The sequence below is a fragment of the Cicer arietinum genome, chromosome 8 (assembly GCF_000331145.2).
Source record: "Cicer arietinum cultivar CDC Frontier isolate Library 1 chromosome 8, Cicar.CDCFrontier_v2.0, whole genome shotgun sequence".
Classification (NCBI taxonomy): Eukaryota; Viridiplantae; Streptophyta; class Magnoliopsida; order Fabales; family Fabaceae; genus Cicer; species Cicer arietinum.
Genome location: NC_021167.2, coordinates 23,468,406 through 23,481,327, shown reverse-complemented (window position 1 = coordinate 23,481,327; position 12,922 = coordinate 23,468,406). Strand labels below are relative to the sequence as shown.

Below are 12,922 nucleotides of genomic sequence, written 5' to 3'. Positions count from 1 at the left end.
TATATATATATATATATATATATATATATATATATCTTTTTTATTAAAAATTGATAGATATTCGTTTAAATTGATAGAATATATCGATGCAATAAAAATTCAAAGTTGTTAAACTAAAAAATTACGAATTTGTAAACAAATTCACAACATCTAGATTAATAGAATAAAATGGCAATACAACATAAAATGAAATTATGTCTATAAATATGACAAAACTCAAGTGACTAGAATACTCATGTTTTCGGATATGTAACGTTGACGACGTCAAAATTATTGATGGAAATTTGTAATTGATCAAAATTATTCTCTCAATATAAAGCATACGAACATCGCAACAAGACAGAAAAACTAAAAAGTATCATACCAAGATGTTAAACAAAAGAGCGTCACACTAAGAAATCACATAAAAAATACAAAAGAAAAACTAAATTTGTGTAGAAACCACTTATTTAGATAAAATAAAGAAAAATGTCCTTGAGGGGGTGATTCCAAGCCCAAAAAAATGACCATAAATCATCTTATATAATGGATAAAAAAAATTTAGGTTATTTTGAAGGAGTAGCCACTGCTAACAACTTCATTAAAAATCATATTTGTTCTAATTAATATATAATAAAATAATTATTATAAGATAATAATAAAATAAAAAATATTTAATAAAATGAATAATTACATCGACAACAACCAAGCTTTTTTCCAATAAGTAAGGTCGGCTTTATGGATCAAACAACATCATTGGGCTTGTTGGGCAGTGCAGGAGAAAACATTGAGTCAAACGATCTAGGATCAACAAGAGATTTTGACACCACATCTCAAACCAAAACTTTAAGGCATTAGGTATATGGATCGCTACTCATATATATCGGACATTTACCATGTTTTTAGTCGATGTGGGACTTAATCACTCACGCTTAAACCTAACAATCTCTTTATCAAGTGTGAGTCTATCATATCTTATATTTGTATCATCGTTATTATTAACGAGACCAATACATCTCCAAGAAGATTTTCAATACAAGGATGCACTCTGACTCCCCCACCAAGTTGAACCATGATTCTGATACCACTTGTTGGGAGTTTATTGGAGTGTGAGAGAAAACGAGTCAAACAATACAAAATCCAAAAGAGATTTTGACACCTCATCTCAACCCAATACCTTAAGACATTAGGTATATGGGTCACCACTCTTATATATCTAACATTTACGATATTTTTTTACTTTAAAAACTCTTTTTAAAATTATTCTCATGAACATCAAATCCCTTTAGCCAATGACCACGTAACCACAAAATTTCACTAGAAGAGTTCGTGTGTTTATCTCTTGAAGTGTCAACGATACATATCACCAACACGGAGCATCTCTCTTGATTTGTGCTTTAACTTTGACCATCAACACAGAAATTAACGGTGTCTCTACATAGTCCATGTAAGAACAAAACAAAATGTGGTGTAAGTCATTCTATGAGAGTAGCGACAATCAGGATTACTTTTGGATGTGTTTTTCTTATATTTACAGAGAGAATGATTCGCTACAAACTATTAAATTAAATCTTATTTCATTCAATTAATTGTCGACTCTAATTTATTTAATCAAATCTAATTTAATTAAATGAATTATAAATATGTCAATATATTAAATTAAATCTTATTTAATTTAATCATTCTTTCTATTGTCAGTATTATATGTGTGTGACCCTTATAAGTTCGATAGTTTATATAATATAAAATATTATAAACAATGATTGACATCTAGCAATACATTATTTCTATCTGAATCATGAGAAAATCAGTAATATGATTTAAACCTTACTGTAATCATTTTTTATTGTGTGGTAATTGCCTCTTCATCCAAATATCTAATTGAATGTAAGTCACAATATATGTCATCCTTACAATGTTCAATTTTTTATTTCTCGATCTCATAATATGCGTGTAAAATCAATGAACCAAATATCACATATTGGTACATTTTAATATGATCATGCATTTCCATGGTCTCATTATAATACATCGATAGACCCAAGACATTACTCATTTTATGTAGGAGAGACAAATTTTATCTCCATCACTAACACCCTTCTACATGGTTTATTCCAGGCATAATAACCATATTTATGATTGTTCTGTTACAAATAACGTTTAATGGCCTTAAAGCTTCAATTCCCCCATGTAGGGATTGTAGTAACTTCAAGTCGAATGACTAATGTGATGATTTGATATCTCATATATATGACTCGTGAGATGTCGTCATCAGTCTACTCATATAATAATCTTGATGTATTATTTGTCGTCATGATGAACACGTACTCTAACTATGGATACTTTAAGAATAGCATTCTTAATGTTCAATAAGGTCTCACGATCAAGTCAAACTTGATGTTCTATTGAATAAACTATCTATTCTAAGGACTTCATTTTATTATATAATTAATAGCATGATAAATGATGTCTTGTACATATATCCAAAATTAGATATATGAATTAAATTTATGATACGAATAATAATCTATGTAAAATAGATTGGCGTCAGGACTTACACCAACAATAAATACATTTATAAAAATTGTCATCGAACCATCTAAGAAATAAATTCATCAAGACCCAAAACATGGCACAACGACCTTATACACTTGTCTGGATCTGATCATACCTACATATTACCTTTACAAAGATGTCATCTACACACAGACAAGTACTCACAGAAGAAACATTTTTCCTTGAAGTCACACTAACCTCCTCGTCACCTGTAGAAGGGTCAATCTTCTTATAAATCAAATCCACCAAAGATATGGACGGCTTTTGAGGTGCCATAATATCAAAGTAACTCACAACCTCAAATGAGGAGAGCAAAGGCTCGTCCAACAAGAACGAAACATTTGAATCAATTACAGGAGGCTTCATGGCTAGAGTACCAACAACCCCGCAACAAACTTCTAGCTCCTAATAGGTTCAAATGGTCCCACTACATTCTCTACCATCGACATCGGTACCTTGCCTCTTGTAGTGGACTTCTGCTCAGCAACGGGGGTTCCTACTCCTACAAATGCAATCACCATTCCTACGATGTCCTCAACTACTCCTTCATCAACATTCATCACAAATTCTTCCTCAACATCAACATTGAATCCAAATGCACCCACGAGGCCATCCTCAAAAGCTCCAATAATTAAGTCTGAGGGCACATGAAAATCCACCGTCTTGTAGGTAACGTCTATATGTATCGTGCTCCCAAGTCTCCTGGTAGTGAGCACAACCTTCACCATATAGGTATCCTTGCGTAATATATAGTCAAAAGCTCATGCAATTGGTTGATCTCGATCAGGAAAGTCCCATGATGTTTTTGTCTTGAGCAAAATCTTTGAGTGCACATGCGTCCACATCGAATGAGTGCATCTCCCAAAGTTCATAATAATTGTAACGTATCACCGATGAAAATTAACAAATAACATATATCATGTATGTAATCATAAGCAACAATCAACAAAAGGATACATTTAAATCATGGTAATAATCACCCTAATACAATGCCAAAATATCAGTGTATAATTCTGGAATATCACATCTCCCACAAGGGCCTTCCCAAAAGAAGTTGTGAACTCCACCTGACATCATGTCACCAATTATTCCCTCAAGAATTTGTGAACATTCACACGACGGTTCACATCACCAATGTATGCATGAACATATTTTCACCATAATGCATCATATGAATTTACTACTTGCATTTTGTAAATTATACAATACACCAAAATTCAAGTTAACATAATTAAAGCACCAAGAAACAAGTGCCAAGTGGCAAATACACTAAATCAATCAAGTAAAAAACACACATAATAAGTATTGTTTACACGTGTCATATTAAAAATGAAAGAGTCATTAATCCTAGTAGTATTACAGCAGCAACTAAGCACAACTAAACTCGTTCGGACTATACCTTTAATTAATAATGCTTAACTTAGTTAAATAAATTCTTGAGACTTTAACTACCTTACTAACTTGACCCATTCTCGTAATCCTCGTAGACTATTTTTTTCTAACTAAATAACCTTAATTGAAATCAACCAAAGACAAACAAACTCATATGGTTTTAAAATTTTGATCAAATCCAATTTAATTTACATCACCATTAAAAATAAAATAAAAAATATTATTTTTCTTACTTTTTTAAAATTTATAAAGCCTCTACGGCTCAAATTATTTTGAATTATTCCAACCATAAATAATTCATTTTCAACATATTTCTACTTTGTTTTAAAGTTTTTTTCTTAAGAATGAACCATGAACATTTTGTTTCCTCCCCCTTTATTAAAATTTTAACATAAACAATCGTAAGTATTTCATAATCCTCCTCACTATTAAATCGGTGTTAACAATCTTAATTCATTTTCAATAGTCAAGAACCTAAATACATAAACATAACACTTTATACAATCCTTGAAAATGACATACTTACCATAAAATTCTAATTCACAACTTAGTGTTTGTTCAAAAGGCATCACATAGACATAAACCAAAAATTTTCAAAACTTTAATAACCCAAAATATTTTAGTAAAATTTTTAATTTCAATTCAAACTCATTTATTTAAAATCACCTCATTACGTAATTCAAACATATTAAAATATAAATTTTCTCATTCATTATGTAATTCTTTATAATACTCATAAATAGCAGAATTTTTTTTCGTAATGTGACTTAAATAAAATTACTTAACTACAAGTCTTATAGAGGGAACACCAAAAGTAGAGGAAAAAATAAGTTAGACCAACTGACAGATCCTATAGACTAGACTATGTCAGAACCCAATCAAACTAGTTTGTTTCAAACATAAAAGATCAAGACTATTTTAGAAGTCTATTTAACCAATAATGTTAAAATAAAATTTTTGCCGAATCTCTTGGAGAAAAATCAAAAAAGAATATTGGAATTAATTATCTTTAAAAGGAGTGATGAATTTTTTTGAAGAAATTATATATTTTGATTATTAGTGATAATTGATATTTTTATAATTATAATAAATAGTAGATACAAGTAAATGAAATAAGTGGAATAAATGTAAGTACAATTCTTTGTTATGTACGTCGAAAAACGAATCACTGCATTGATGTGCTTGTTAATCGAAGACATTTCTCATTAGTTTTTTTTATTATATTTGTATTTTTCTTTATATTTATATTGCTATGACAACTTTTCTTGTAGTGTTGTCTTAAGTGGAATAAAAATTTGTAAAGTAAATAAACAAACATCAATATCATTATTTATAATATAAAATGAAGTTTGTCATGGGCTTATAGAGATAAGGTATTAGGAGTAAAAGTTTTTTTTTTTTTTTTTAAATAAAAATATTAACGTACCTATAGTCCATATTAAACAGTTACCGTGAGAAAAAACGGTTTACTTTTAATTCTCTATAATCAATTCGTGAAAAGTCATGGTTTAATTAATACCAATGAAAATATTTGTACCATTAATAAATTATAAATATTATATTCTTTTCAAAAATTTATCTAAAAGATATCGAAGAGACATAATATTTTAAATTACATATTTATTTTTTGATTAATAATTAATAACAAGTGTTTATCTCATATATAATTTATAAGATACACAAATTATTGTATTATAATTTTTTTTAAGACCCGTTTGTTTAAGTTTTTTTCAAAATAATTTTTGTAGTATTTTATTTTTTATAATATTTTAAAAAAGGAATTTAAAAAATATAGTTTTAAATAAAAAATAAATTTAAAAAATGGTGTACTTAAATTTTTAGTGATAATCGATATTCTTAGTTATAATACATAATAAATCAAAGTAGATTAAAGAAGTGAATAAAAAATCTGAAAAGGGGAAAATAAACATATTAGTCTTACAATATAAAATGAAGTCTTTGATAAGAGATTAGGAATAAAATTAGTATTTTAAGAAAAAAAATATTGCACCTATAGTTCATAAAAAACGACTATTGTGAAGAGAGAGAAAACATGATTCAAAGGAGATGTATTGTGTAAAATTGTTTTATATTAAAAAAATAATAATTTGATAGACTTTGAGTATCGAAACAGTCCTACTCACAAGTAATTCAATACACTGAGATTTATTAAGATTATACTATTTAAAATAAATCTAATTGATAATTTGCTATGTAATTACTGTGAATGATATAATATAGTAGATTGAATAGTTATAATAAAATTACGTATATTTGTCTGTTTGTTAAAAAGAGTTATGTATGTAATGTACCACTTAAAAAAGATTTATGTATGTTTGTTTGTTAAAACGGTCATTTTTTTTTTCAATAGATGCATTCAGTAAAAAAAGCTATATTGTTTAAAACAATTTTTATTTGACAGGTTAAAAAAGAGTTTTCTAAACGAGTCAATAGTGTGCCATTTTAAAAAGAGTTTATATTATAGTGAATTTCATTGTTATACATGAGTATAAAAAGTTTTATATTGTTAATATATAATAATTATTTATATGAATATTTTAAAAATAATTTTGATAATAATGAAATATCTTTATAGATCTAATTATGAGAAAAAAATTAAACTGGTAATATATATATATATATAAATTAAATTATATTATAGTATAGTATGTAGTACCAAACACATGTACATTACACACGTGGGTAAGGTGTGGCAGAGGTAGCAGCAGAATGCATCACAAGTTTCAGTGAAACTTTAGATCATCAAACGGTGATGACGGCATGGCAGCATACGTTTATGCCACGTCATAGATACCACATGTTCGACAAATATTCATTTTTATTTTTTCTTTTCAATATTAAAAAGTTTAAAGAGTTTTAATATATTTTGTTAATAAATTAATAATTATTTTTATAATTAAAAAGTATTAATTATTTTTGTATTTTATAAATTTTATAAAAGAAATTATTATTTTATTGTTTATAAGTATTATATTAATATTTATTTTTTTATATTTTATCGTCAAAATATTTATATTAACTATTATAAATGAAAAAAAAATCATAAAAAATTAAATTTTATTTTAGTTATATTTTTTATATATAATATTTCATTATTTTATTAAATGAATGATAAGAATAATATTATTTTTTAAATTTAATTAATTATTATTTTAAAGATCAAATATATCAATATAAATTAAATAACTCATATTCAGTAGAATTTTCTTAATTGAATTTTCATTTAATAGTATTTATTAATATGTATTTTAAAACAAATTTAATAATATTTATATCTGAATCAATCCAAATCAAGATTATTAATCATGCAAAAAAATAAAAAAAATATCGCATAAAATTTTGTATTAGTGAATGTTTTGGATTTACTATTATAAAATGGTTGGAAATTAAATTTTTTAAGTCATTAAAATTGTATGTAGTTTTAATTTTTTAATGGATGATTTTTGTATAAAATAAATTATATAAATCATTCAAATGGATGAACTTTTTAATCAAATTTAATCATATTAAATCTTTTATACAAGTCAATTAAATTAAGGATAATTTTAATTTTTAAATAAATAATTTTTGTCTCAAAAAATTATAACCGGTCTACAATACAAACACACTTAATATCAATGGTATTAAAATAAAAAACAATAGCAAATAAAATATAAAAGAAAAATTAACATAAAAACAATCAAATATATTCCGTTAATTTTTTATTTCATTGATAAATAAAAAAGTTAAAAAAACTTACACGCAACAAATATAATTCATTTTCACTTTGTATAATATCACATATCTTAAAATACTTTAAACTAATATAAATTTTATTGTTTTTCAACTGACATTTTATTTTTATTGAATAATTCTCAGAAAGACTCTTTTAGAAAACACGCGCATATTTTTTTATTCTAAAAAATTTAAAAGCGACATTTACTACATATTATAGAGTAAAAAAATATAATAAATTTAAATTTGTACTAAAACATATCAATCGATTTTTGTAATTACCTTATAAGTAATTGCAAGATAAATAGAAACACTATTTGAGTTTCTTTATAATTTCCTCCGCAAAAAGAAAAAAAGAACATTAATTGAATTTAACAAAGTAAACATTCTTTTTAATAAATAAATATAGTAAAGCTAATTAATTTATTTATTGTTAAGATACACTATTTTGCTTCGTCATGCTATTTTTCCGGTGTTATATTTTCATCTGCTTCCATCAGCTTTTTTGGCTCAAGAAAGACCAAAACGGTGCGTAGTTTACAACAGTTTGCATCAGAGAGAGACACGCGCGCACATTAGCCAAACCCACTCACTACACCAACCGAAATTCTTTATTGAATAATTCTTCTTCATCTTCTTCGTTTTCCAACCGCTTTTGCCTCAGTCAACGTTTCTCACTCATCGGTACCTCTCTCTCTCTTCCAATTTTTCCATATCCGTTCTCCAATTCCATTTAGTCTTCTTCTTCTTCATATTGTTATTCTTCTCGATGATGTTTAGTTTTGTTCCACAATTTGTTTTTATTTTTATTTTTCAGTTTCTTTGAATTGTTAGCTTTTCTTGTGTGTTTTTAGGTTACAAGCAAGTTGAAATGCGTATCGTGATTCTTATGAGTAAACCACGTGAAATTGTAAACCTATGTTAATTTGAGACCTCAAATTTTCGGAATATCAAGTTGGACTCTCAAATTGCACTACGTTGGTCAAAATGTTGCTTGGAGTTTCTAACCTTAGGTTAAAAGCTGCCTAAAATAATTGGCGGACATAGCATTTTGACTTACTTTAAATAATTTTGGTGAGCAATTTGATATTTCTTAAATTTAGGGTTCCAAATTGCAATACTTAAAATTTTAGCTCCCAAATTGATAGTTTAGTCAGGTTTTATTTTTTTTCTCCATTTTTTTGGTGTCAATTTTGTTGTTTTTAATTCAATTTTCTGAATGTGTGTTTTTTTTTTATAAAACAAAAATTCCTGTTATATTTAAATTTTTTTGAGTGCTTCTCATTGTCTTTGTGTTAGGTTTTGTTTTGGGGTTAGAAGGAGAAGAAGGGAGGGGAGGATTTTGAGAGGAAAAGGAGGACAATTTCTCTACCATGTTTTGTAATTTGTTTTTGGTGGAGACTTATGACTAATTTTTATTTTGTTAAAAATTTAATTTTAACACAGGTGAAACGCATGGGAATGGATAGATTTGGTAGGTAGCAGAAAGTGTATCGGTGGAGGAGAAGATTAAGTTTAGGGTAATGATAGAAAGGATGGATGATGGAGCTCAATTTGGTAATTTCTGGATAGAGGAAATTAATGGGAAGGTTCAGACCTCTGTGAGAAAGAGAAGGAAATACAAACACAAGAAAAAGGAATACAATGGATGGGGATCAACTTCCCTTATTATTTTTCTCGAATCCATTGGTAGAGATACAAGTGACAAGATAACTCAAAGTGAGGTCACTAAAATTATAAGTGATTATGTTAACCAGAATAACCTTCTTCATCCTACGAAAAAGAAAAGAATCGTATGTGATGAGAGGCTTCATTTGTTGTTCGGAAGGAAGAGCATTAGCCGGTTGAAGATTAGTGACTTGCTTGAGTCACACTTTGTGGAGAACTGTGGAGAGTCATCTGAAGATATTATATTTGACTCAGAAGATGATGAGTATGCATCAGTGTGTGAAACCCCAAAATCAACTTCTTCGGAGAGGAAGAGTCAGCCGAGGAAACATGTTGTGGAAAAACCAAGGAGCTGTTTTGCCGCCATCAATCCTTTCAACATCAAGCTTGTTTATTTAAGAAAGAGTCTAGTTGAGGAACTTTTAAAGGACCCTGAAACTTGTGAGATGAAAGTAGTTGGAAGCTTCATAAGAATCAAGTGTGACCCAAATGACTACCTTCAGAAAAACTCACACCAGCTTCTGCAAATCACAGGTAATTTGGCTGCTTTAGGTTAATTATGTCATTGCATTCTAACAGAAGCTTCCTTGTTTTTATGACTTTATATGTATAAATGTACAAGTTGCTTTAAAAGGTATGCTCATCAACTGCATAAGTTTAATACTTGTTCTTGCCAAAAGTGGCAGTGGCAAATAAAGTGTACTTTTATATACGCTCTTTTAGCATTATTAGTGTAGGTCACTTGCATTTTGATGACTTGGAAAAGTAGCTGTTCTGACCTCAAGTCTATAACACCGCGTTTCTGAGGTATTGTCCGCTTTGGGTTATGTGTGAGCCCTTCACAGTTTTGTCCTTTGTGAAAAGGTGCCTCGGTGGGGTTGATGAGTGTGGGTGTTTATAAACTACCCTTAGCCTTGATTTCCAAGCAATGTGAGATTTTTGGTGTACTGGAACAATAGTCAAATGAACACTTATTCTCAATGGCTGATAAAGAATGCGAAAATCTATTCCAATAATCTCATTCTAGGTGGGATTAACATAAATGAAGCAAACATAAGGGTGCTTATGATGTATTATTTTTTTGCATCATTAGTATAGGTGATTAGTCCAAATTAAACATATCTTACTATCCAAAATCAATGACAATGAACCATGTATTAGAATCCAATATCGTCAAGCTGGGTGGGATTCAAAAGAATGAAGATAACCAGATTGTGCTTGTCGCGTATTCTCTTTTAACGTCATTACAGTATGTCATGTTTGGGTGTGGTTCATCCTAATTTAATAATTTAGATAATTCACAATGAATGACAATGAACAAATAATCTTAATCCATTTGATCTCCTTCTAGAATCATTTTTAGTGCTACGAGTTCAATTACTAGTTTTTTTGTGAAGTATGTCAATTGACAGTTATATGTGATAGATATTGAAAAAATAGATCATGAGATGTTTTTTTTCTAAGTATCTGAAGTATAGTTATTTCTTTCCTATATTCCAGGTATAAAGAAGATCTCAGGAGTGGATGGGGAAATTCGCTTGCGAGCTTCAGGTTTCATTAAAGACATCAGAGTTCACATGCTTTCAGATGATGATTTCTCTGAGGTACAGCTGAATTATCTCACTGTTTTTTAGCTTTGTTTACTCGAAACTATGGTCTCTGCCAATGAGGATTGGCTTAACTAGTTAGTTGGATCAAATTGTATTAACTCAAAGGTCTTTGGTTAGCTTCATGTTAACGATCCTTCATTGGCAAGTCATTTGTAACTTCAGTACCATTTTTGATGGCTTATGCCATGCCCTGCACTTACAATGGGCCAACTTTTCTCCCACTGAATTTTTTTGAGTCGTGAAAAAAATTGTCGGCTCTGGCATGAAGTGTAAAGTTAACTGTGTAATCATTTCTCTTAATCAATTTTAACGAATTAGTGCTGGATTACTTTATAGACTGCTTTAAATAAGCACAAGTTAACTGGAATTGGATGATTTATTGGTATTCATGAGTTATTATGGCTTCCTTGTACACCATTTTCAATGAGATTCATTATGTTCGGGAACTTTCTGCTTTACAATATATCTGTTTTATCATGCTTCTAAATTTTTGGTTTTGGATCTATGACTTTGGTTTCAGGAGGAGTGTGAGGATTTGCAAAGAAGAGTAAAAGATGGCTTGCTAAAGAGACCTATGATTGTAAGTTCTTTTTAGGACTTTGAGATTGAATTATTTTAATTAATGGAATTCCTGCAGAACTTGAACAATCAGTTTTCTTGAATTCTAAAAGAAAGGAATAAAGAGCACAGTGTATTCTTTATACATGAAAGTCTCTTTGCCGTAAATCTATGTCTGGTGCTTTATTGAATCTTAATATTATGACAACGCCTTTTTTGTTTTATACATGGTAGGTGGATTTGGAGGAACAGGCTAGATTATTGCATCAGGATATGACTAAGCATGTACGTAAGAGCCCTTGCATTTTGATTTCTTCATTCATGTTTAATTTCAGTGATTTTCTCACAATTTGTTGGCTTGCACTTCTTATAAGGGCCCGTTTGTTACGGATTACAAAATAAATGATTTTGACATTCAATAATTTAGAGGTTGTTAGCGAGTTTTTAAAAAGGTAGAAGTTATTTTGTGTTTGTCCACCGTATTAAAAATCACTTTTTTTTAATAAAAATCAGATACAAAAAATGAGTTTTATGAGAAGCTACTCAAAACAGCTTATAATTTTAAGCAGTTTTTAGATTATTTTCATATTCAGATTTTTATCAAAAGCTGTAACAAACAAATGAAAACTCCTGAAAGTGGTTATTTTAAAAAAAATAAGTGATTATTTTTAAAAAAAAGTTGTAACAATACACAGTCCTTAAGCACAGTAAATATAAAGATATACAAGAAAAAGTGAAAAGATAAATATTGCGTACACACTATACTAGCCATCCGCATTTGCATGAGAATTTTACTTTGCTACTAACTATTGTGCTGATATCATTTCATGAACACACCAATAGTATTCTTATTTTTTGTTGTAATAAATTAAGTAGCTGATGAACTGTTGTATATTGTGTATCAAAAGATAGATCAAGTAAGATAACATGCTATCATAGTACTCCTAGGAATGAAGAACAATTTTGAATTTAAGTATCTGTAATTCCGTAGATTCTATTAATTTTATACTTGCTATCTATACCTTAGATGTATTGCTTGTACTTATCGATGTCTGTCTGTATGATAAACCTCAGTCTAACAATTTAAAATTTCAATATATACACTTGTCCTGTTTCTCTGTGTAAATTAAAAGTGTCCGCACTGCGCATCCGGTTTCAAATAATAATTTGCATTTATCATTTTGATATTTTGGATTCATTCTTTGCCTGACTTTTCTTCTTTCTTGTTATGTGGTGAATCTACCTTAGTGGCTTGCAAGAGAACTTGCTCTGTTACAAAATCTGATAGACCGAGCAAATGAAAAGGGATGGCGAAGAGAATATCCTTTTCTGATATTTATCTGATAATTTTTTTATATTGTGGTGATGTATCCGTATTCATTTTTGCTTCAGATGATTCATATGTGGTGAATTTTGCTGCTGAA

General features: G+C 28.7%; 1 protein-coding gene across 2 annotated transcripts in view; it reads left to right on the top strand.

Annotated features, from left to right (window-relative positions):
* The first annotated feature begins 8,137 nt into the window (after window positions 1–8,137).
* LOC101511939 (uncharacterized protein At5g08430) overlaps window positions 8,138–12,922 on the top strand; it is a 7,143-nt gene continuing 2,358 nt past the window's right edge. The window contains exons 1-6 of one of the 2 annotated variants that reach the window (XM_004512591.4): window positions 8,138–8,346; window positions 9,109–9,864; window positions 10,831–10,934; window positions 11,461–11,520; window positions 11,733–11,783; window positions 12,747–12,817. In XM_004512591.4, the coding sequence (XP_004512648.1) occupies window positions 9,186–9,864; window positions 10,831–10,934; window positions 11,461–11,520; window positions 11,733–11,783; window positions 12,747–12,817 (965 nt within the window). In that variant the 5' untranslated portion in view covers window positions 8,138–8,346; window positions 9,109–9,185. Of the gene's footprint in view, window positions 8,347–8,961; window positions 9,865–10,830; window positions 10,935–11,460; window positions 11,521–11,732; window positions 11,784–12,746; window positions 12,818–12,922 lie in introns of both variants that reach the window. The other variant, XM_004512592.4, reaches the window with a different exon arrangement.